We start from the raw sequence: 24,845 nt of genomic DNA, 5'->3' as shown, positions 1-24,845 counted from the left end.
AGCTTCTGTTGGCTTTGTGTTATGACTTAAGGCTTGGAAGTAGACTATAAGATACAGAGACAGCATTACCCAGTTTCTGAAAGTCCTCAGGATGCCAGGCCTGGGGCGTGCTGTGGGGGCTACCGCTGTCGCTGGGTTTCTTTCTCGCTGCCCTGGAGCCTGCCAAAATCCTTCTGAAAGTGCTGACCATTGCTGCTCTCAGCTGTAAAGCAAAAATTTCTTTATATGTTCTTGACAGTTCTTAGTAGCTTAAGTGTTTGATAAATCAAATGAAAAACAAAAAAAAAGTGGGCTAGAAACTTTTCCTTCCCCCCCATTTGCATAATTACTAACACAACAGTAAGTCAATTCAAATGTAGCAAATAAAACCCCTAATCCTCCATAGTTTGATAACTATTATTAGAGGAAAAATGGAGTGCAAGTTAAAAATATGTCTTTGCATTTCAGGTCGGGAGAGCAGGTAAGGTCCTTAAGTAGCAATCAAATGTACCACTTGTGATTAAGTGGTTTCTACCTCCAAACCTATGCTTTTGTCTCTTCCTTCCTTCTCCTACCTGTGATGTTGTGGTATGATTGCTCAAATCCAGTCCTGGCAAAATGATCCAAGTTAAAAGAACCCCAATGGTTAAAGGTTTTGCAGTTCACTGGGATCATTTTGCCAGGAGAGTGAGCATGGCTTGCCGCAATGCTGGCAAACCTAAGTGTAATAGTTTGTGATGGGGTAGGGAGCTGCAACCTGCTTTAGGTGAAGCTGGAATAATTTTTCTCGTTGTGGCTTAGAGTTTTCTGTGCTAGTCTCACAGACTTTATTTGGTTTCCATATGTAGTTTTGTTGCCAGGGATCATATTTTTATGTTGGAGCCTATTCAAATAAAAGAGAGACTCAGCTGAAGATGAGTGCCATTGATAGCTTAGCTGTTGTACAGTTTGTGCAGGAAGAAACTGTCATATTCAGTTTTTATGCCAATGTATCCATTTCATGTACCATGATGTATGTTTTCTGGGTTTTTTTTTCTCAGCTCGGGAGAAAAACAAAAGTTAAACCAAAACTATTCTTAGCTGCTTGCAATTATATAGGCAAAAAACTGCCTTATACTGCACTCATAAGAAGATATGTTATTCTCAGTATGGGTATCCTCGTAAGAGTGTAAGTGAATCTTGTTTAATGGGTGTAGTTAAAGAATAAAGATGGCTGGTATCAGCTAGTAAGGACAATTGAGCTAATCCTGGGGAATCTGAAGCATAGTGACTACGTTTGCTTTGTAGCATAGAACATCTGAACTGCGGCTAGGGGATGGCTCAGATACAGAGGAGGGGAAGGTGAGATGAACTGCGTTCTCCTGTGCATGACTAATGGCCAGTATTTAGTACTTCAGGGCCAGAAAGGACTGGAAAATACAGGTTATTCTCATCGTTACAGAACAAGGTATACTTTACCCTTACTATAGCTCATAGGTAATTAAGCTCTAAGCTAAAGTAGATCTAGCTGATTATTTTGCTTTCCAACTACACAGGCAGCATCTGACCATAATATTGCCAAGGCTAGGAAAACATAATCCAGCTATAGTGTATGGCTGATCTGAAGTTTTACTGAATTTTATATGCTGGTCACATTACCCGAGGAAGTATAAGGAGCTCATTCAGTGGTTTTCATCCCGGACTTTGTAACATGAACATCTCAGCAAAGTTCTTTCTAACATCTTCTTACCAAATGAAGTGTTACGCTCTGCTTTGTGATACAGTAGTTTTAATCATCTGTATTAATTTAGGTCTTTAAAATGACAACCCACTTTATTGAACACTAGTGAGTATATATGCTAGAGGGTATAATATTAATGAAGTTGCTAAAGTGATTACAATGCATTTATAGGTTTTGAAAGTACAGTGCTATTTATTGCCTGTCTCTTTTGCTGTCAGTGAATTCAGATCAATAGCCTGAGGCAATATTGTCATGAGGATTCTGTAGCATATAACTAGATTAGCAACAAAGGTGAGCCTCGAGAGAGCTCTGCTCCTAGTCCTGCGTAACAGTTTACATAATTTAAAAAAAAAATCTGCTTCCTTCTGCCAATGATAATTATGAATGCTGATCATGAATATGAGCTTCAGACACAGCTTCTGGGAGAGGACTTGCTACTCTAACATTTTTATTTTAAATTAGCAACATTCTATACTGGGCCAGGGATTGAGCTTTTCCACCCATCAGTATTTCCTTTCTTTCAAAGTATTGGATCTTCACTCAAGTGATGTAATTACAAACAGAGGAAAGAAACATTGGTCATGCAGTTGTGAGACTTGTCCACGTCTACAGATCTGGCATAAATAAATGCAAGTAGAAAAGATACAGGTGTGGGCCCTTTAAGGGCAAGAAAGTTACTAAATGCCTCTTAAATATCTTTGAGTACGCTAATCCCTGAACTACTGTACAAAAGCATCAGTAAAAATAGTGAACGCTATTCAGTTTCTGATGAAAGAGTTGTAGATGCCTGGTCCCAAGTGACAACTCCTGAGCTGCTCTCAGCTGTGAGCCTTCCCGAAGCCTAGGTGCAGCACCTAAATTCCTGAAGGGGATTTCCTACTGACCTTAATGGCTCTTTGCTCAGGGCACAGGTTGTTCAGCTGTCCTATAATGAGGCTCCTAAATCTTCCTATTCACAATAGAGGGAGTGTAGGTGCCTAACACAGGATTCCCTGCAGGCCATGGGCTGGGACACCAAGGGTTATATATAGCCCATCAGTCTCTCACTGGACTTGGCCCAAAAGTTGCTAATCCAACACTACAGTGGTTCGTTCATTTTGTTTTGTTTCCTGTTTTTGCTTTAAATAGTAATGATGAATCTGATTAGCTGCAAGACAGCAGATGCTATTGTAATACAAGATTCGAATAGCAGATGTGAGAACAGACTCTGGCCTTGGTTTAAATGACATGTGTTATTTATTATTATTTAACATTTTCTTGTGCAATGGAAGCCAGGTTTTCTGCTCTTTAAGAAATTCCTTACTGAATATGTAAAAAATCAGGACTGTTATTCTTTTATGCATATATATATATATATAATCTGAGGAAAATAAAATTGCTGTATCTAAAAGAGCAGTATATATTTTGAAATATGATACTGATCACAGAAGGGTTAAGTGACAAGCTAACAGAACTGAACTATTTCTGCCATCTCACCTAGGTAAAATAATCCCAACATGATACTTCTGGTTAAAGGTCAGCAAAGGAAATGTGTAAAGCTCTGTTACTCTTGGTTATGTATATGATATAAAAATACAGAGTACCATTCATTACATTGAAAACAACAGTACTTTAACAACTTTGACAAAAGCTGTAAGCAGCTTGCTCTTAGTGATAGCTATTAAAAAGGAGTTTAGTTTCAGCAAGTATTATTTTATTTATCTATAGCCCTAATGAGATATCTCAATTATCTATAAATAGAAAATTGCAGTATTAAATAAAAATTAATAACTCAACCCCTACTTGTTTATGTCCAAGTTATTGCTGGTTCATTGGTACCTTAGCAGTATGGAACTGTGTTTGATAACAGCATGAATGAGAAATCACAGTTGACAGGTTTGCAAATCTAGTGAATGGAAAGGCCACTGATGCTGCCTGAGCTATGGCAGAATGCATTCTGACTGGAGACACTCCTCAGCTTCCTCCTGTGAATTAACTTGTCTTGGTAGGAACACGTGAGGATTCCCTGTGAGTACCCCAGCTTGCCCCATGATTCAGAAAGATGGTGGTCCCCACTATGATAGGATGCATCTGTGAGGAGACTTAGACCATGTCAGGTCAAGACGACTGCAGATGGTCTTTTTGTTTTGGCAGACGCTGCTGGTAGCTTCTCTGGAAAGAGGAGTCTGAGTAGGTACAAGCCTACGGAGAGGCAAATTCCATTCTCCTAGAACTGGAGGTCTTCATTGAGGGCAGGCCACAAACCTGGCTGGTTCCTTCCTTGCCACCCTGATAGTGTTTTGTGGACAGTTTTGGTGACCATCCTCTTCAGACAGCCAGCCTCCAATTCAAGATTTAGCCATGAAGCAACATATAATCAAGAAAGCAACACCAGCAATCTTCTTTAGCGTAGGAATGTGACTCCAGTGCTGATGGAGCATTTGCCATCTAATTTCAGTAACTTCTTCCAACCAATAGAAAAATCTGAGACAGGCTTGGCTGCCAAACATTACAGGCTTTGAAGTCTGCTGGTAGGTAAAAGCTGCATGTCAGTGACCTACAAAAACATCAAAAGGTATGTCAGAGAATGCTGTTGCAAGGGCTGGAAGCTGGAAACCTAAAAGAAAATCCTCCAAGATAGTATTAAGGCACTTCAAAGGTAGGAGATATGTAGAAAATCAACAACACTGGTCAAAAATCAGACAAAGAAACAAGAATTTTCTGATTTGAGTAGTTGGAAAGGATATAAAAGGGAGAAATATGTACTGCTTTTTATGGTCACGTGTACAGGTACTGTGTAAGCCACAGCTATCTTGTCTTCAGGGCATGTGTATCAGTACATTCAGAATATAAATACATACAGTTGATGCCTTAAAAGGAGACTAATAATTGATAATCCATATTTTTCTTTTTACTTGCATATCTAAAGGTGGTGTATAATATGATTTTTTTATAACATAGTTTATCACAGTGTAGCGAGTATGTAATAGTGAAAGACACCATCATTAAAGATGAGGTCCTTCACATAACCTGCCAGAAGCCTAATGTGGGACCTAAAAGACTCAAAGTGAAAGCATTAATGGAGGAAATTTACTCAGTTTATCTCAATAGTATAAGGCTTTTTATAGTCTCTGGTATTTTATCTCTCAAGTAAGGATTTTTCAGCAATAAAAACCCAACATGAGGACATAAATTTTATGTAGAAGGAACTTTGGAACTGGAAATAGGTAATGCTTCAAAGTAAGAATGACCAGGCTCTGTAAGACCAAGAATCTAGTAAGACCACTATCCTGCTTCTCATAATAGTCATGAATGGATGCTTAAGGAAGATATGAAACACTGCACAGGAATATATAACACTTTCCCCGAGCTTCCAGCTGTTTGCAGCTGAGAAACTTCCTGAGCCAAACGTGATTTCTGCATATCTATTCTCAGTAAATTCCTCTCCTGTGAACTTGTATAGTCCTCCCCTGAAACTAAACTTCTAGCAAACACAACATCCTGTAGCAGGGAGTTCCCAGCTTTACAAATAGACACTGTGAAGAATTAGTCTTCCCGCACCCCTAGTTTTGACATCTGAGAGTCACAGCCACCGTACTGAGATTCAGACTGGGTTTCTTCTGCCACGAAACCTGTTCTGTGAAGACAGGCTCTATTGGAACAAGCTGCAGGAACAGGTCCTCCATCAATGCCATTGTGCAATGAATGAAACAAATCAGAAAGGAGAAGGAAATAGCAGCAGCATATGATCTTGAACATCAAAATGACCATGTGAGGACATTTTCAAAATGCATTATAGCACACTTGTGTGTGCTCTGTGTGGTTTACCATGGTGCCAGACTGCACAGGGCTGTAGTTCAAATTCCATTGATCTTTTTTTTTCCTTTTTGTGAAGTTCTGTTTTCAATTTTCAGTGCGTAGCAGTGTTACCAAATATGGGAGAAGCTGCTACCACTCTGGACTTGTATCACTACCTATGCACTGGGGATGCATAACAGAAGTGATTTCTTTTTTTATTTTTTTTTTTTCCCCCCTAATTCTGATGGTAAGCACTGATACCCTGTAGTCTCCAGTGTGGACAGAGAGACTTACAGGCAGGTGGTATGGTAGATCAGACTTTTCCTGCTTTGCATCCATACAATTAAAAAAAAAAATAAAAAAAAGCTGTGAAAAGGAATGCTGTTGAATGTATCAGATGCAGTAAGAAGGGTTAAGCTGTTCAGATCACCTGCTTCAGATGCAATATAAACCTTTTTTTTTTTTTTTTTTTTTTTCTCCAGGAGGAAAATAAACAGTTCCCTTGACCCTAGGGTGGTAGCAAGCCCTAACAAGGAAAAGCAGGACACATTCCTTCCTTCCTTTATAACTAGTCACTGAATTGCTCCCAACACATTCCAGATCTGGTAGGATAGCTTAATTGTCTTCACCTGGAGGCCACTGCCTGAATTCCTGTCAGTTAATATAACACCTATGGAGTGAGGCACCATGATTTCTTTCTGATGAAAGCAGGTTATGCACCCAGTCCCATGGTCATGAGCAGTTTCATAGGTTCATCTGCATATGACAATTTATGGGTTTCCTGGGTGTTAACTGTGCCTATAAAAGTTTGAGTCTGTAAGTGTCATCAAACATAATTCCTCCCTAAAGACTTAGAACAGATATATGAAAGACGAAGAACTGTTTATTGTAATAAGTTGTGGTTATGAGTGAAATTTTTAATTGTTTCCTTTACAATGAAAGGTCTGTATGGAGAAGGGAATGCTGCTGTTTTGCTTTCACTGGTGGTGAAATAGGGAAATTTCTGTAACAATTCATGATCAGGTGTGCAGTGTTATTCCATAAGGCAGCTGAAATTTTGCAAAGCTATTCAGACAATAATTCTTGTCAGAATGTTATCAGCCAGTTCTCTGAGGTCATAATTCCCCATTTCTCTAGTTGCAGATACCATTCACAGAGAATGTCAAGAGGAGTCCCAAGATTCAAATCCTAGTAAACCAGCAAGTTTATTCCTTTTTCCAAATAAGTGGCTAGACAATTAGACTAGAAAAATAAAAATATTTAAGCATACGGACTCAAATAAAGTAATTTGTCGTTGTTATGTACTTGTTCTATTCCTACCATCGTTTATGAGGTATTTTGTAATAAGCTTTGAAACCTCACTTGTGTTGCCTGATTCTGTTCCAAGTGAAGTGAAATGTTAATGTTGTTACAGATAAAGACTCTGGAATAGCACTGAAAACAGTTGCTTCCTAGAAAACATTTTGACAGTTTGGTGAGACATCAGGGAGTTCCACTAGACAGCACCTTATCACAATATTGCATAGGTAGCCAGAATAAGTTTCAACATAGACCGATGATGGCTTTTTATTCATATGTCCATTGCAGAAATGAAAATACGGTAAGTAAGACCAGAAAGCCTCTAAGGCTAAAAAATCATGCTAAACATGACTCTAAAAGAAGTAAAAATGTGCAAGACTGCAACCAGGATGACAAGCAACAGAGTGAGAATATTAACAATTCTATTTTTAACCACGTTTACTGATTTATAAATTTTCTTGAGTGGAATAATGATTTAATGTAAGACTTCGGACAACAAAATGAGAGAATTACCTAAGTGGGAGACAAGTACAGAGGGGAATGACAAAAAAATTTTTGAATAAGGAAAGGCATCTGCTTTACCAATGCTATCCTGATGTGTTAATCTAATCTAAACTAGACTGAAAGCTTATATAAACCAGAGCTTTGAATTCCCATGGATAAAGAAACAAATACTGCTTTTTGAAAACTGCATATAGTTATCATATGTTGTATGCTCTTGCATATATCCTGTATCAACAAGTCTGTATTTTGGGTTGTGTTCAGAGATACTGGAAGCTACAGCTTCCAGTCCTGTAGCTGCTTGTGATTAATTTCAAAATAAACCTGAGAGACAGAGGGGTCTTAAACATGTACAGGGCTCCTACTAGAGTGAAATCAATGGTATCATTTTCTTAAGCTCAAAAGATAAAGTTCTGTGGCAAACAACAAAAAGCATCTGACAATGTTAGTCACTTCAATTTTATTTTACAGATCACTCTCTGGATACTCACATCAACTATTTCACTTATGTAGGCATTCTTAGGAGCCTTTTTTTTTTTAATGTAAAGAACCTTAACATACCACAGGAAAAGAACGGAATACCTGTTTCTCAGGTGTCTTGTACAAACTGCTTCTTCATTGCTCCCATAACTACTGAAATGTTACCCAAAGTAGACCAACAGTGATTTAGACTGGTTTAACTACCACGACAGCAGAAGGAATATGCTCATTAAATACACCTTTGGTAAATTTAACAAAAAATTAAGAGATCTATAGATTATTAGCTCCGTACTTGCACTACTAATATTATTTCTGCACAATGTGTTTTACAGATAGTCTATAAAATCAAAGTTCTGAAGGCAAAGAGGGCTACGCTTTTTCACCAGCGATAAGCCCCTACTCTACAGATGTTCACTTCGACTGTAGTTAGTCAACAGACTGAGTCACCTCTAATACATACATGGGATTTGGGAATGAAGATGAGATGAATACAGATCAAGAAAATAACAAGCCTAACTGTATGATTTAAATTATCTGTCAAGATTACAGCCAATACATATATTGCCCACCATTAAATGTATAATATTTGTGTGGATTATTTTCTTTAGCATTTGCTTTTTTTTACAACTTTAATATAAGTGGCAGCTGAATGATCTCCAAATCTAACCTTATGGCACCATCCTGTGGTGTAGTTGATAATTGCACGACTCTCAACCGCTCTTTCAGCTGCTCTTAACTGACTCTGACTTTTCCATGGTGAGTGGCCACACTCTCTAACAGTGGTGGAGCAGAGGACTGTTTAGAGCTTTAGTTTCATGTCTCTTTCTGTGGCTAAGTAGCACATTGGCTACTCTAGCGAAGTTTTACCTCATCTGTGGGAAAGTGGTTTGAAGGGAAGGGAGTTTTCCCTACTATCCTAAAATTGATTCAAATATACTCCTCAACCCACAGCTAGTATGGTTAATACAAATAAAATACAGAATTGGGAGATACGTGTTCGAAGAAGACAATGTCACACACTTTATTCAAGTCAATATTAATAAAACACATTTTATGGTGTCACTCAGAAATTTATTAATGAAGCTGGCAAATTTGAGAATTTTTATAAGGATTATAATACAGGCAAGGAACTGGCTAAAAGTAGTAAGGTACTGAATGAGTTTTAAATGGTGAATCCAGCTAGAAGAAAACTATTAGATTTTAATATAGACATTATATATTCTGAAGAATAATAACAAAGAATGTGTTATAAGGAGAACACAACATTTGGAAATAGCAGAACAGGTTGATCTAGTTTATACAGGATGATGAAAAGTGTTACACAGTTGTAAAAACATTAGGATTTACTTACCACCTGAGATATTTCCTGCAGAAATAGGAATGATGCTGGTAAGACTTTAAAATGGAATATTCAAGTAAATCAGTATGCAGAAAAGACACACATCACTGGTACATACAGAAATGACTACTGAGGTGACCAAGGGAAGAAAAACAAAGGCTGAGTGAGATTAGATGTGATTGTTGCATATAAATATGGTAACCAGCTAAACACCAAGGAGTGAGATCTGCTAAAGCAAAAGGGCAATGATGATGAAGAACAAACCAGTATGAACTGTCAATTTATAAATTAAGATCAGAATTTAGGAGAAAGATCCTAACCTAGATGAGTGAGTTTATAAAACAGATTTCCAACTGGAACATGGGAACAAAATCTTCAATGGTGAATCTAAACAAAAGAAACAAGGTGATACAGTGCCTCAGATAACAAAAACTGGACTTGATCCACGTCTCTTCCACATCTATATTCTTCTGATACTGTTATTTTGAAGATTAATTAATTGTGTCTTTTTGCAAATATGACCCTAGAATGTGACTTTATTAGCTTTACGCTATTTGTGTTTTAGCCCCCAGCTGAACACAAAACTTCTGGGGAGAAACCCAGACGTATACAGCATCATATCATGCATAGCACCACTCTCTCCAGTGTTAATCTTGAATAAACTGTCCTTCAGGAAATGTTGTTGAGTCTTCCATAAGCTGTCAGCCCAGCCTTACCTGTGGTGGAACAGGTATTTCCCAGATGATCCTATCAACTAAAGACTGGTGGGATGTGTTAATTTATTAAAGCCAGCTAAGAAGAAGCTGAATGCTACCTTCAAAAGGTAAGAATGTAGTTAAATAAGATATCTGTATTGGAATGGCTATACAGTGAATGGTCACAAGCATAGTGAAATTTCTGGGTTTATGGCATAGGTTAATCGAGACTTTTGTGTTAATATTAGGTTCTTGTTTGCGTTAATAGTGCCGTGGAAAAGCAAATAAAGCAACAAAACCTCCAACCAAATTGAGTATGTAAAGAGCTAGTTTGGCTTCCCAACCCAAGAATTCGCTACCGCATATACAGTCATTTTGAGTTCTTTTTCAGAATGCTGATTTTATTAATTAGTATCTGCGAGGAAAACTAGAGCTACTGTGTTTTGGTTGGGTGTTAGTCAAAGTATTTCTTGCTGTTAGAGGAGATTGTATAGCTTTAAAGCAAACCTTAGAGCACTTTAATCCTTATTCTCATGTTTGCTCCACTTTTCTATTAGTTCTCTTGTAATTTGTTGCTATTTTATTTTAGTTCATTGACAAAATTCTGAAAACAGCAAATTCCAAGAGCACAAGTGAAAATACCCTAAAAATGTTAGCACTGTGTTCACTGCGGGATTGCATTTTGCATTCAAAAGGAAGATGATGAATATAGAATTTTTGGAGAAGAACTCTAAAATTAGTTTGGATCATTATCCAAAAGTTTGGAAGATGATAAGTTAAATTTTATTGAACCAGCGTTCACTGCTTATGTGACCACAACTGTACTGAATTAACTTGGAGTCCAAGACTTGCTACTGTGAATGGGAGGTCCCATTATCCACCTCAAACTTCTAAGGAATGACCATTATGACTTTAAATTACGTTTGTAGGAACCTGCCCCCTTTTCTCTTTCCCCCTTCCCTAGACTTTTCTTGCTTGTTTTAACCTTTTCTTCAGAGATGTCAATTACTACTTTGCTCCCTCCTTCATCCAAGGTAGGAGTCAGTGCTCTGCTTTCCCTAAAATCCTACATTATTCAGGAATGTAATCTTTTCCTCACAGATATCCCTTTTCCAGCAGCAGAGAACAGGCTATGGTTGTGCTACATTGCTACACAAGCCTTATTTCTGTTAACAAGAACAAAAGCTTCAGATCTTCCTTACTGAGAAGATCTTGGGAAAAATAGACATGTTTCTTAAGACGTGAATGTCCCTCTGTAATTGGAACAATCGCTTTAAGCTGTGAGACAGCACAGAAGATGAGCCTGTTGAACATCCACCTAAGAAATGGCAATTTCAGTGGTGCCTGAAGTAAACTCTGCAAAATGTGCCTGCAAGAACTACTCAGTACTTGCATGTCTTGATCTCTTGCCTGCTTTTAGCAATGTTATTAATCCTCCTCTTCTGCAGGACTGCAAGTCTTCTTGGACTGAAAGGTATTTCAACAATACAATCCGGACAACATAACTGCTCTGCTTCTCATTTACCCTGGTAGTCCTATGAGTCAAGCCCTATGATTTACAATTTCAGATTACAAAAAGAAATATATAATAAGCTTAAAGATTAGGGCACAGGTATTCCTGAAGGGCAAACATATGGCACAAGTAAGCTTAGGAAAAGAATCAGGAGGATTAAGTTTATATTTCTTTTGGCTTAGATACCATACACAACTATTAAAGGTTTGGTCCATACTTAGTATTCAGTTACTTCTGCTGCCTGTTTATGCTATTCCCATCAAGTTAGTCTGAGATAAACCAGCGTGTGAACATTCAGTGCATTAACTAAGCTGTGATAGTAACATGGAAACATGTCTTTACTTGTGGTAAAAATTCACTCTCATCTTATTTTAGATAACAAGGCAATTGGCAGTTGACATTTTACTTGGAATGATGTAATTTGGATGATTATTTAATTAATAGTTAAACTGTGTATCTTCTATTTATATATTCTGCATTAAGATGGACTGTGTGGATTCAGTCTTGCTGAGCTGGAGCGAAGACTCCTGCCCTACCTTATAAACCCTGCCTTAGTTGGCAGGGAGAGAGGATGAGCTTTCAGCTGTGGCTTAGGGTGTAGCTCTATGTAGGAAGGAACAGAGAATTTTCTCACGTTGGTTAGAGACACAACTTTATGCCTTAAGGCTGAAGAGTAATATTATTTTTTTCCTTCTGCTAGAATGGGATAAAACTTTGCTATTTATTTTTTTCCTATGAAAGGGAGAGTAATTTCTTTTCTGTACCAAAAAAGGAAGAAGTGTGCATATGTATCAGTGTATTTATATATACACATGCACACATATGTATACACATACCTACAGAAACTTTCACCATTTTTTTCTAAAACATGTAAAACACTGGCCTATATAGCATGAGGGCAACTGTCTTGATGGCTATCACATTTAGACACTTATGTACCTTATATTCCCTGATGAATTCAGTTTCAAATTTTAATTTCCAGGGGGCATGAGCTATACTAGAAAGCCCTGTAAGCAGTATCTTTGCATGCTGAACAAGTTAAAAGATGTTTAACTGCAAGCACTGTCTTGAGTACTAGCAATCTAAATAACTTCTCCTAGTGATCTGGCTTTAAATGTACTATTTATCAGCAGTATCACAAACTATTAATAGTAGCAAGATGTAATATTGGTAAATTAGTAGCAAAAATTATTAGTAGCAGATATTAATAGCAACATGTAATATTAGTAAGTAGTAACAACATGTAGTAGTAACATCCTTTCTTAAAAAAAAAAATAGTAGAAGAACACCAGTCTCTTTCTATGTATATTCATGGAGAGGAGCTTCATATTTCACAGAATCACAGAATCACTAAGGTTGTAAAAGACCTGTAAGATCATCAAGTCCAACCATCAGCTAACACCACCATGCCCATTAAACCATGTCCCGCAATGCCTCGTCCACATATTTCTTGAACACCTCCAGTGATGGTGACTCCACCACTTCCCTGGGCAGCTTATTCCAGTGTCTCACCACTCTCTCAGTAAAGAAATTTTTCCTAATATCCAGTCTAAACCTCCCCTGGTGCAACTTGAGGCCATTTCCTCTCGTTCTATCACTAGTCACTTGGGAGAAGAGACCAACACCCACCTCTCTGCAACCTCCTTTCAGGTAATTGTGGAGAGCGATGTGGTCTCCCCTCAGCCTCCTCTTCTCCAGGCTGAACAACCCCAGTGCCCTCAGCTGCTCATAAGACTTGTGCTCCAGACCCCTCACCAGCTTTGTTGCCCTTCTCTGGACACGCTCCAGCACCTCAATGTCCTTCTTGGAGTGAGGGGCCCAAAACTGAACACAGTATTCGAGGTGCGGCCTCACCAGCGCCGAGTACAGGGGCACGATCACCTCCCTAGTACTGAGGGCCACACTGTTTCTGATACAGGCCAGGATGTCGTTGGCCTTCTTGGCCACCTGGGCACACTGCTGGCTCATATTCAGCCGGCTGTCAATCAACACCCCCAGGTCCTTTTCTGCGGGGGAGCTTTCCAGCCACTCGTCCCCAAGCCTGTAGCATTGCAGGGGGTTGTTGTGACCAAAGTGCAGGACCCGGCACTTGGCCTTGTTGAACCTCATACAGTTGGCCTCAGCCCATCCATCCAGCCTGTCCAGATCCCTCTCCAGAGCCTTCTGACCCTCAAGCAGATCAACACTCCCGCCCAACTTGGTGTCATCTGCAAACTTGCTGAGGGAGCACTCAATCCCCTGTTTAGAACTTTAGTATTTTCTTCACATTCTTCAGGGGTCTACCTTTTGCATCCTCCTCTGCTGTTACTGATCCTATGCTTATTTAACAAAAGCCTACTTGTTTCACGTTTCTGAATTTTACTCATTAAATTACACATTTTGTTACCTATTCTACTATATATTAGGAACATATCTCTTCCTGCCTGTTTCATGCAACTAAGAGGTTTACTATGTTAATAACCTTGTTTCCCTGGCCTTTTTCATTTCTCTCATTCTATACCATCTTTGCTGAAGACCATCTGGATGGTTCTGAAGGTATGCTCCAGTCCTGGTTTTTATGATTCTATGATCTTTAATCAACAGTGAGATCTAAAGTCTCTCTTGGTTTCCTCAATCAAATTTAAAGATCCACCACTTCTGTACCTTCTGTAGAGTTCCAGTGCATTCTCTGTTTTCTTATCACAAGTATCAGTCATTCATGACATGCACCTTTCCTTGTTGCTTCCTACTCTGTTACCAGTGCATTTCCTTTCAAAACTGTGAGTAAACTCAAATGCTTTGAGAGAGGAAGAAGGCAGCTAGATCCTATCTATTGGAAGATTTTTCGATCTAAAGATTACAGGTCTAAACCAACATGTCAATTATGACAACTACTGGAAGCCAGTGCATACACTGGTAAAACACCTTTTTGCAGAAAATGTTGCTAAGTAAAGCAGCTGCATTCTGCATGTGTATCTTCTGGAATAGTCCCAAATAAGTCTGCCACAAAAGTCGTCTAAAGCTACCCAAGAAACTTGAATTAAGGCTGTATCAGGATGCAACCTTTAATTATATGGCTTCATATGTTTTTACCACAGTATTGCTGCCTCATTCAGTGAGTAGACAGTTATTTAGTAATTAATTTGTAATCAGCATCTAGCACTAGACTTTAATGAACACCATCAAAATACAATACAAAATTTAAAAATATATTATTAAATGCTAAGTATTTTAAAAAACATTATGTTTAAAGAAAGCTCCACCTAACTGCAACTGCTTAGTAGCACAGAACACTTCTGCAAATACCTCTCTGATACATCTCATGATAAATATTCTGAAAATGGGAAAAATGCAATTATAGGCCAACTTTGAATGTGTTAAATAACTTATCCTGGGGCAGCATCCTACAGTGATTCTGTAGCAGAATTAAAGTGGTAGTTCAGATCATCTCATCAGCATTTATCTGCCTTAGACATAGAACTGTCATTTTTCTTCCCATCATCACCTGCCTCATATGCCGTGTCTCAAAATTTTTGAAATATACGACAGAGCAGGCCTGTAGGCAACAGCCTACTTACCTATACAATCCTAATCCAGTACAGGTTCATGCAAGAACTGCACCTGAACTCCCTGTCAAATGGTTCTCCTACCACTTTCCCCCCATCTCCTCCACCATAAATTGCTAGTTCAGGTACCACAGGCCTCTGGTCCAGCCAGTTCCATCTCACACATTCTCATTAGATTTAAGTTGCCTTCTTTCAACCTTTTTCTTCTCCAGTCAATTAACTCTAAATCACTCCTTTCTGTTTTCCTCATTAGCTCCGAGTGTCACCTTCCTGTTTTGCAACACACATCCAGTCTGCTTTTCTTGCCCAATCATTTAATTCCCTCATAATACCAGAATCATTGTTCAGCCCATCTAATCTACTTGCTCAAACTCGTCTCTAGGTCCTTCTTCCACTGGCTTCCTGACACAAGGTGGCTCAGCCTCCTTTTCTAAATACTGTCTTGCTAAGCCACTCCAGTTTCTGTAGCCCTTCTTCACTGTTTTCTTGTAAAGCCCTTTATTTCTCTTCCACTCTCAATCTTGCATCATCCTAATGCATTCCTTTCATCCCTTATCTGGTTTTATCGCCCTGCATTCACATCAGTTGGATCATTCTTAAAGGCAAAAATTATTATCTGTGCTCAGTCCCCATGTCTAGCTGCATTTTGGTATAAAACAGCCGTTACAGGAAAAGCTTTTGAGCTTGCATAGTACTTGTTCGACAGCTGACTGCTTAGTCTGTACAGAGGAAGGTTGCAGAGACTTGGATAATATGATCTGTAAGGAAGACGATATTGCATGGTTGCTTTACAGGGTGATGCAGTTTGCTCAGCAGCAGAAGCTGTGAGGGACCTGAACATACCAAATGATGGAATCTCCAGCCCTGTTGGTAGACCAAAGCCAAGAATTGTTACAGAAGGCATACAAATCTATTTTTCAAAAGTCAGTAATTTGGCAGTGTGAAGGAACAAGTGAAAAACTTATTTAATAATGCTACATGGATATCATATGTGACACGTTATTAGTGTGTAAGAGCAGACCATTAGGCTCCTAGAATATGTCTCTGACATGGTTAATCAGAAGGGCTGCTATAATAATTACCAACTTGTGAAACAATGGGTGGAGATAAGACTTCAATTTTGGAAACCCACTTCAAGTTACCACATTGCTCCTCTACCTTCTATCTTTCTTCAGCTGGTGAGTGTGTAGCAAAATGGTAATTGAGGCTGAGTGTTAATAAATGCAAAGTATTGCATACAGAGGAGAAATTCTACTTTAATTCTCAAAAAAAATCTGAACTATATTGACTCAAAACAATGATTAAGAAATACTGTACTTGCCAAGGATAGAAGTTTAATGTGTAAAAAGTACCGAATACTAAATAGTTTAAAAGTCCCTGTAGTGAGAGGAAGTAGGAGACGGTAATTTCCAGGAATATGCCAACAGGGAGAAGAGTTCTGCAGAGTCTACTGATCTTTCACAGTGATTAATTAGGCAAATAGATCTGCACACAGAATGTATTAAAATCCTTGTTCTGTTACATTAGCATCCTTTCTACATTACCAATGTTAAAAACAAATTATACTTTGTTTAAAGAACACATCATCATGATATATATTTGTGGCCATAGCTCCTGGAAAACAGAAAGATGGGTCTGATGAGTTATTATGATTTAAACCTAATGTCTGATACCTCTTGACTGAGTATGAGAGAGGGATACGATTCCTTTTTGAGTGTTTGTAACAATTCAAGCATCATTACCTGGAATAAGAAGGAACCATAGCATAAACAGTGATGATGACACAGTTTTTCAAAAGTTATGTCTCTCTCGTATAAGCTAGTCCCTGACAAATATGAGTCTGCATTGCAAAGCATGGTGATAAAGCACAATGATCTAAAAGCTTGTTACATTTTCTTAATATATTGAAAGTAATTTACTTTTCTATTGCTTCATTCTCAGAAATAATTGGACCACACTGGCATGACACCTTTTATTAAAGAAAATAATACCCAAGCTGAGGCAGAAAATTTCTGCCAACTTTCAGATTGCATCATTATAAATCAGCAAAGATACAAACAGCTGAAAAGCACTACATATAAGGGAATTGTGGGGCAATCTCAATAAAAGAATTACAGCTCTACCTAGGAAAAAGGAATTAGTTTTAAACCTATTTTAAATGCTTTTGTTTAAATTACTGAATTCAGATATCAAACTTGACACCCGGACTTTGCAAAGATCCATTATACTGTTCAAAAAGGCCTTTTCAGGAAAAATGTTCCTTAAAAACTTCCTTCAGTTTCTCACTTTTTCATGAAAAGGGGAGCAGCTTTTTAACCAAGCATTATTCTAAGTACGATAGGAAGTTAACACCAATGACTTCTTGTCTTCTATTTTATGTATCTAATAAAACATAAAACAATACAATATTTGAGATAAGCTAGAAATAAATGTTGAGCCGTGACACACCTTGGCTTTCAGATCACCAAAAGGTGTCAAGACTAAACTGAGCTGTGATTCACTTCAGTAAAAAACTGAACAAGCTAAACAGGAACATTTAGTTTCAGTTACCATTTTTCTACCCACTCACCTAGTCCAAAGAACATAGGCAAGTGAAGCACAAAATGCTAACTGACACTGTTAAGAAATGCAGAGTACTGCATTTTGGAGGAAAAATCTAATTCTGTATTTATTTCACACAGATCGTCCAATGATACTGACTCATGAAAGGAATATCAGCATTCTAAGCATCAATATGGACAGCTCAGTGAAGACATCTTTCTGTAAAACAGTCAAAACCAGAAACGAACTAACAGGAAAAGCAAATGAGAACAGTAAGTAAAATAAAACAGAATTCTTACTACAAATCAGTGGTTTGCTCTTACCTGAAATATTAGGTGCATTTTCTGGACCAGCAGAGTATGAGTAATTATAATACTTAATGACAACAAAAATTAGAATGGATGTCAAACACCATACTTTAGAACTAAGTCAGTGTGTAAATGTTTGAAATTAAGACTAAGATCCACTATGAAAGCAGATGTGTGGAGTCTATACTGTCTTTTAGAATATCTGGTACTATCCATGTACAGACAGGAGACCAAATAATTTCTGAGTCCGGTCTTATACTGGTAATTCCTATGTACTTCTACATTTTCACCTGGACTTTTAAATTTATGAGCTGTGCTTATAAAAAATTATCTGTCATCTTGTATTTTGGAAAGGCATGAGGTATTAAGTGGAGGTAAGAGTTGTTTTTAAAGAGGATAGATCACAGTCACATTAAAAAAGCAGGTATATGGAGCAAAAAATGTGGTCAGAAATCAAGGAAATGCAGAAAGTAGACTTGTGTGTAGCAATTATGCTCTTGTGGGTTATGGTGTCAATTAATAAAGATTAGGACAAGTACTCCTATCCCCATACGGTGGGGAAGTAAGGCAGTAATGGCACAGAAAGTTTGCAAGCATCAATATTTTTAAAAGCCAATGCTCTGTACATTCTAAGCTCTCTAAGCATTATTTTTCCTATATACCCCTTATCTTCTTCTCCCCACATTATTCCCAAATTTTACTTTCTGCTCAGAAAGAGTACCTTCCCACATCTTAAGTTCCAGTAACATCCCAATCATCTGAGAAGCATGCAGGAGCTGGGTAAGAAAAGGTCAAGAACAAGAAAAGAAAACAGGAGGTACAAAGAAATGCAAGCATGTTTTCTCTCTCTGTTCTGCAGATCAAAGAAAGTTTATGTCCATTTCAATTTCAACCTGTAGGCCCCACTCTAAAGAACAAACCTGTGTTATAATCAGCATATTTTTCATGGAGGTGGAGGCTTACGGGTTTTGAGTGGCTGATACCATATCCACACTACTTCATCCACACTGGAGTTTCAAGTTATGTGAAGTGACTAAACATATAATGATTCCACTTGGTTGATATTAGCTGTATTGATGAGGTTGTCATTGAGAACAGTCTGTATCGTTATTCATATACACACATATATGAACTGATACATAATTAAATGTAGCTCAACTCAGATGTGTAATTTCCTTCTGTTAAAAATCAAGCAACAAACTAATACTCTGGTATAGCACTTCAGTAGATTGACAAAACCTTATCACTTGATGCTGATGACTGCATTAATAGAGCAGTTCATTAATTTACCTGCAGACCATGCTGAATTCTACAACTAAGAGATACACTTAAAAGATAACACAGATTTCACAAAAGAGACCACATCAATCCCTGGGAACTGTCCTTCTTGCTCCACTAGTTATTAAGTTTTCAAATATCATAGTACTTAACATTAAACAAGTGAACAATCTTACTGAATGGATATGGACTTAAAAATTAAGCAAGTGCAAGTCTACAGAATGGAGACCAGCACTATACAAATTACCTTCAAACTTAACTAACATACATGGTACAGTTTGCATCTTAAATTAATCTCATTCTTCTGCCACCTTTCACAACATTTGTAAACTGCTCTCCCTGATATTAATACATGTTACATTGGACCTACAATAACAACATGATTTTTCATTTAATTATTAGATGATACGTTGTTCTCAGAATAAAGCTGGGTGTTGTATGCCAAATGCCAACAGCAAATAATACAGGTTCTTCCTGTTCTGAGAGAAACCAAATCAGAGCATCTTCTTATTTGTTAACCTAGACTCTGTTTAAAAAAAAGGTATTCACATAACTATTAGTGGGACAAAATATTCACTCCATAACAGTTTTTTATATTCCTGACTTTGACTCACTCCTTAAAACTCAACTGACTAAAATCAAGGTTGATTGAGGACATGACTTGAGAATCTGAACTGTTTAGCAATTTTATGACTGCTTTTTATTAAGCAGATTTTTTTTTAATTGTGAAATTGAAGAACTGCTTAGGCAGATACTTCCGCTTAACACTTCAGACACGGGACCATAGCCTAACACTTGTTGTTATGAGGTCTCCTGATGTCCATTATCGGGTTTTAAGGCTTTAATAGTAAATATGCATTTTTCTTCCTACAGGCTTCAGTCTTCCAGAGTGCACTTTCTAGTTTAAATAGCTTGCTTTCTACAGATGTTCTTACATAGCTAGTAAGAAGTTTGAACCATACCATAGACACATGGTAAAGCACAGTTGTCAATTTGATCTTGCTTCTTCAGAGAAACTACACACACTATTATTAATACAGGTGACAGGCGTGGTACTCTTCGCTTGTTTTCTTCCAAGCTACCTTTCCATCTTTAGCTTTTACATTTGAGATACATTTTAATTAATGTTGCTGTTATTTGCTACCTTGGAAAACTCTCACAGATGACTTGTACCATGAATACTAAGAAAACAAAACGTCTGCAATGTATAAAGTATTGAAATGCAGACCTCAAATTGCAGAACAAAGACGGAACTTTTGTCACAAAAGCATTTGATGAGTGTGGCTGATTTTATCAAGGATATGCTTAGCTGTGAGTGTTGTTGGAAACTGATGAAATAATGGATCAATAAAAACCTCGTGTTTTGAACTAAGTGCCCATTTATCAATCATGCCAACAAAGTTATTGTGAAAAAAAGCAACATACAAGAGTGGAAGCAGTAGAAGAAACAGTGGAGGACTGGATGCATGAGAAAAGTTTCTTAGAAGATGATAGGTATATGTGAAATTATTTAAGGACAAGTTAGAAGAGAAAGAAAATATGTAATAGGACATGGTGTTGGCTAGCCTCAAAAAGTGGGATAAGGACACTGCAGAAGACAAACATAGCAGAATGCAAGTCATGCAGTCATGCAAACACCAAAGGTCAGCATGGCCTAAACGGATGGACATTGTATGTAAACAAAGTTTGGTTATATTAGATAGCTAGTTCTGTGGAAGGGTACAACCAGCCTAAGCTTAAAGAGGGAAGAGGACTTGTAAAGAAATGCGTAGTAATATCATAGCGCTCGTGATCTCTGCACGGATATTGAGATTAAAAGTAGCAGCAAAACTGCAGTTTAAAGGTTCAGTAAATCTGAAAACTTGTAGACATTTTCATTTTTGTAATGATTTGAATGTAAGAAGTTTACTTTGATGAAGAAATTACCTCTTCTTAGGTTCTCACATTTACCTACTGCCAAAGAGACAAAGATTTTAAAACCCAAGATATTTTTACAAACGTTCATCTTATAAAACAGGATTAATTTATTAATACTGTGTGATTCTGCTGTATATTTTCCTGAGGATCGGAAACACTATAAACAGTTTATGATTTTTTTTCCCAAAACACCCACGTACAGCAGATATTTTACAGCAGGGATATTACTGATTTGTCCAAGGTCACAGAACAAGTGCCAGAGAACTAGATTCAGTAGTCCTAACTCTAGTGCTCTAGAAAATGTGAACAATTTGATGTTTTTAGACTCCAGTTTTTACATCAAAACGTAAACTTGCCCCAAAATGCCTGATGATACCAAGGACAGGGAGAGGGAGTGAGAAAGAAAAGTATATGTAGTGGTTCACAATGAAGAAACAGAGATTATTTCTCATCAAACTGCAGCTTCAGCCCTGCTACTCCAGGCAGACGTATTTGAAAGAAATAGGAATACTCAATAAATGGACTGATCTGTGTGCGCACTCTTATTCTATAATAACAAAAGCACAACATTCAAAGGTATTCAAATGTTTTTAAAAGCCTGCATGAAAACCTTTTTTAGACTAAAAATAGGTACATGAATTCTAACCACATTTTGATCTACATTGAAGTTTGACCAGAGAAATTGTTTTGTCATTTCAGTGTTAACCATTGCACCAATACATGCTTTAAATATATAACTGACCAGTTCCTGTAGAAAGTACAGCCACTTCATACACATTATCAGGCATCTTTCTGAGGGATATGACCACAGGGGAAGATCCAGTGTAAATACAGTTATGCTGGCATAGGTGTTTTTGCTGGTATAGCTTGACTTGGCAAACTGTTATTAACTCTGCTGGAAAAAGCACTTATGCGAGTATAACTGGTTTTGTAGGAGAAGGCTGGCTGGTGTCTCCCACTGTACTTGGTGTGGCTCTGCCCATGATAGGGATTGTTTTCCTGGACTTACACAGGTGAAAACTCATTCCATCCTCTGTCTGAAAGTCAATCTTGGCAGCAGTTCTCATGGCCCTAGAAAAAAAAAATACAGTGTGGCAAAACTTACATCAAAGTCTCTCTTAAAGGTTTATTTTGTATTGTCTTCGCACTCATATGGCATTCGTAGTTCACATGCAGAAATCACACTGTACACCCACACAAAGACACCACCCCCCCCGTGGAAGCGAATGACCGGAGCCCCACACGGCAGGATGTGCAAGTCGAGGATGACAGAGAAAATTAAAAGGTAGGCTGAGGCCGGGAGGCGAGGGGAGGCCTGGCCGTGAGGCTCCTCAGCCCGACCTCCAGCCGAGGACAGCTGGCGGCAGGCCCGGCCTCGCTGGAGCAGCGGGAAACGCCCCTTCCCTTTCACCCGTTCCCCACCGCCCGGCGCGGGGGCCCGCCCGCTGGCGTGGGAGATGGGGAAGGAGCGTTAATTACCGCTGGCCCAGTTGCACAACTTGCCCGCGCCGCCGCTCCCCCCTCGAAGCTCGGCGCCGCTCGCTGCGGGCCGTCCTGCCGGCGGAGGCGAGGCCGGGCGAGCCCCGCCCCCCTCCCGGCATTCCCCGCGCCTGCTCGGCTCGGCTCGGCTCGGCTCGGCTCGGCTGGGCTCCGCGGCTGCACTCGCGCCATGGCCGCCTACAGCAAGTACCTCACCGTGCGCCACTCCGCTATCGCCGGGGCCACCGCCGCCGCCTGCGCGCTTCTCTGCCTGCTCAACAAGCGGCGGGCGGCAGCCCAGCACGGGTGAGCGCGGAGGGCCGGGGGAGGCGAGCGGCGGGGCCGGGGGCCAGGCCTGGGGCGGGAGGGACGCCGGCGGCGAGCGCCGGGAGGCCGAGGCAAGCGGGTGCCGTGGTCGCCCTCATCGGCTCTCGGCCTGGCGGCGGGGCAGCCCGCGTCCCTGCTGGTGCGGGGCGCTGCTGCCGCCACCCTCCTGCCGGGCAGGTGGCTCCCGTGGAGGGGGGCCAGGCTGCTTCCCTCTCCTGCCTCCCCTGAGGTGCAGTCGATGCCGCCCTTGCGAGTATCCAACCACCGCCACCTTGTTACCCAAATTATATTACTTTTCTCCATTTTCCTGACTGTGAACTAATATTAACAAGCAGTTGATTTCTAGGGGTGTCCTAGGATGCCCTATCTGCGTGGGCAAATAATGGACCCCAGCTGTTTTTTTAATGCTGCCATGTGGCAGTAAGGTACACGGATAACAATGTCAAAGAGGTAATTTCTGGTTATGTCACCTATGAGGATGCGTTACTGGTATACATGTGCTAGGGTGTGTATTTGTTAATCTCCTATGAAGCACTCGGGTACCATAAAGTGTGGCAGATGAAGAATAAACCTTTCATGATTTTAGCATATTTGTGGCTGTAGATTATGGACCATATGCTGAAGACCTGGTATGTTACAGTAGTACAGTTAGATATTGTGTAGTTGCTACAAACTTATCCTGGTGCTAGATCTTGATGGTGAAATGGACTTACTTAACAGACTTAAGTAATAACATACCTGTGATTAAGCAACGATCCAGTTTTATTTTACCTAATTCCTTTCATACATATGATATCTTTAAGAGCTTCATGAAGTTAGGTAACTTTGTCATATAACTTGTAAGGAATTGATATGCTGCTGACGATTCATACATTTGCTACCTTACATTGTGTGCATGAGAGTAGAAGCAACAAGATCCCAAACTATGGCTGAGAGTTACTCTTCTATCTAACTTGTAGGGAGGGATGATATTTTTCAGGTATATCTGCTTAATTTAGTGAAATACTGTTGTAAAAAAAAAAAAAAAAGGAGAAAAGCTATACAGAAAGGCATAAAAGGCATAAAAATGATGTGCTGGGAGAGTTACTGACACTGTAGTGCAAGATTTCACACTTAATGTATTATAATGGTGTTTGTAAGAAAGACTAGGCCACACAGATGTTCTGGGAGCATCTACGTTTTAGTTCAGATCAAGAGTATTATTTTAAAGTAAATCTCCCAGTTGTCTACACTTACTTTGCTCTGTCTTTATTGAGGAGTGATCTTGGAGCACACAAACTAGGTTACATTCAGATCGGAACACATCTTCAAATGTAGATGTAAGTCCAGTGTAGTTTTGAAGTGCATTTATTTTATTCCCACTGCTAGTAGCATTCAGTTGACAGAAGCAGGCTAGAACTTGTCCAGAGAATCTCCCTATCCCTGAAACAAATATAATGTGGGTCCTGGGTTGTCCCCATAAACTGTTTTGCTTGCAAAACTTCTGATATTGCTCTGCAGGACTTGACAATGGCAATGCATCTATTAGCTTGAAAGTCAATATACTAGAAGTGAGTGTTAGCCTTAATGCTGAAGACTATATTTGGAATGCGTCCTTCTCATATGAATCTTCCATTTTGCTAGGTACAGTGTTAAAAATCTTGAGGGATTCATATGTATTAGGTGGACCAAACACTATTACAAGATTAGTGAGAATTGGGAAGTGGAGGAAATTTATGAATTATGTTCCACTTAATTCAGCAGTTGAATGGAGTTGAGATAGCCTGACCCGATCTGTCCCTTTTCCTCTATCTGTACTGCAGTCTTTCTGATACCTCATCCTTTGCTGCTGTAATCTTCTCTCAAACCATTTTGCATTCTCAAATCTATTAGAAAAGCAGTTACTAAAATAAGTGCCATGCTTGCAAACTTGATTGTTCCACTTGTGTGTATGTGTTGCTTTACGCTTTTGAGTCCTGCCACAGCTTAGGGCTTATTTACTAGTGGTACTGTGTTGTGGTCGTAGATTCCAAACGCTAATGTCCAACATTCAGTTGTTTCAATAATAGCTGTGCTGCTGCTTGAATGCTATTTCTGAGGATGGTTTTTGCCTACTGGTCTTCATTCTTGTCTCCATGGTTCCCTGTGAGGCAAACCTTGCCAGGAGC

The 24,845-nt window shown here is 39.1% G+C and overlaps 1 protein-coding gene and 1 long non-coding RNA gene across 4 annotated transcripts in view; one reads left to right on the top strand and one right to left on the bottom strand.

Moving 5' to 3' along the window:
* Positions 1 to 2,967: 2,967 nt before the first annotated feature.
* LOC132317634 (uncharacterized) lies at positions 2,968 to 22,397 on the bottom strand. The gene is made up of 3 exons (XR_009484126.1): positions 22,372 to 22,397; positions 21,902 to 21,963; positions 2,968 to 4,235 (listed from the first exon to the last, which is right to left on the bottom strand). It is a non-coding gene; the product is annotated as an uncharacterized LOC132317634 (long non-coding RNA).
* A 164-nt stretch (positions 22,398 to 22,561) lies between these two features.
* The window catches only part of ABCD3 (ATP binding cassette subfamily D member 3), a 32,462-nt gene continuing 30,178 nt past the window's right edge, over positions 22,562 to 24,845 (top strand). For all 3 annotated transcript variants that reach the window (XM_059822034.1, XM_059822035.1, XM_059822032.1), the window contains exon 1: positions 22,562 to 22,677. In XM_059822034.1, coding sequence (XP_059678017.1) covers positions 22,562 to 22,677 — 116 coding nt within the window. The remainder of the gene's footprint in view (positions 22,678 to 24,845) is intronic.

The sequence above is a fragment of the Gavia stellata genome, chromosome 10 (genome assembly GCF_030936135.1).
Source record: "Gavia stellata isolate bGavSte3 chromosome 10, bGavSte3.hap2, whole genome shotgun sequence".
Taxonomy (NCBI): Eukaryota; Metazoa; Chordata; class Aves; order Gaviiformes; family Gaviidae; genus Gavia; species Gavia stellata.
The sequence above is the reverse complement of the archived record's forward strand: the minus strand, read 5'-3'. Positions and strand labels throughout refer to the sequence as shown.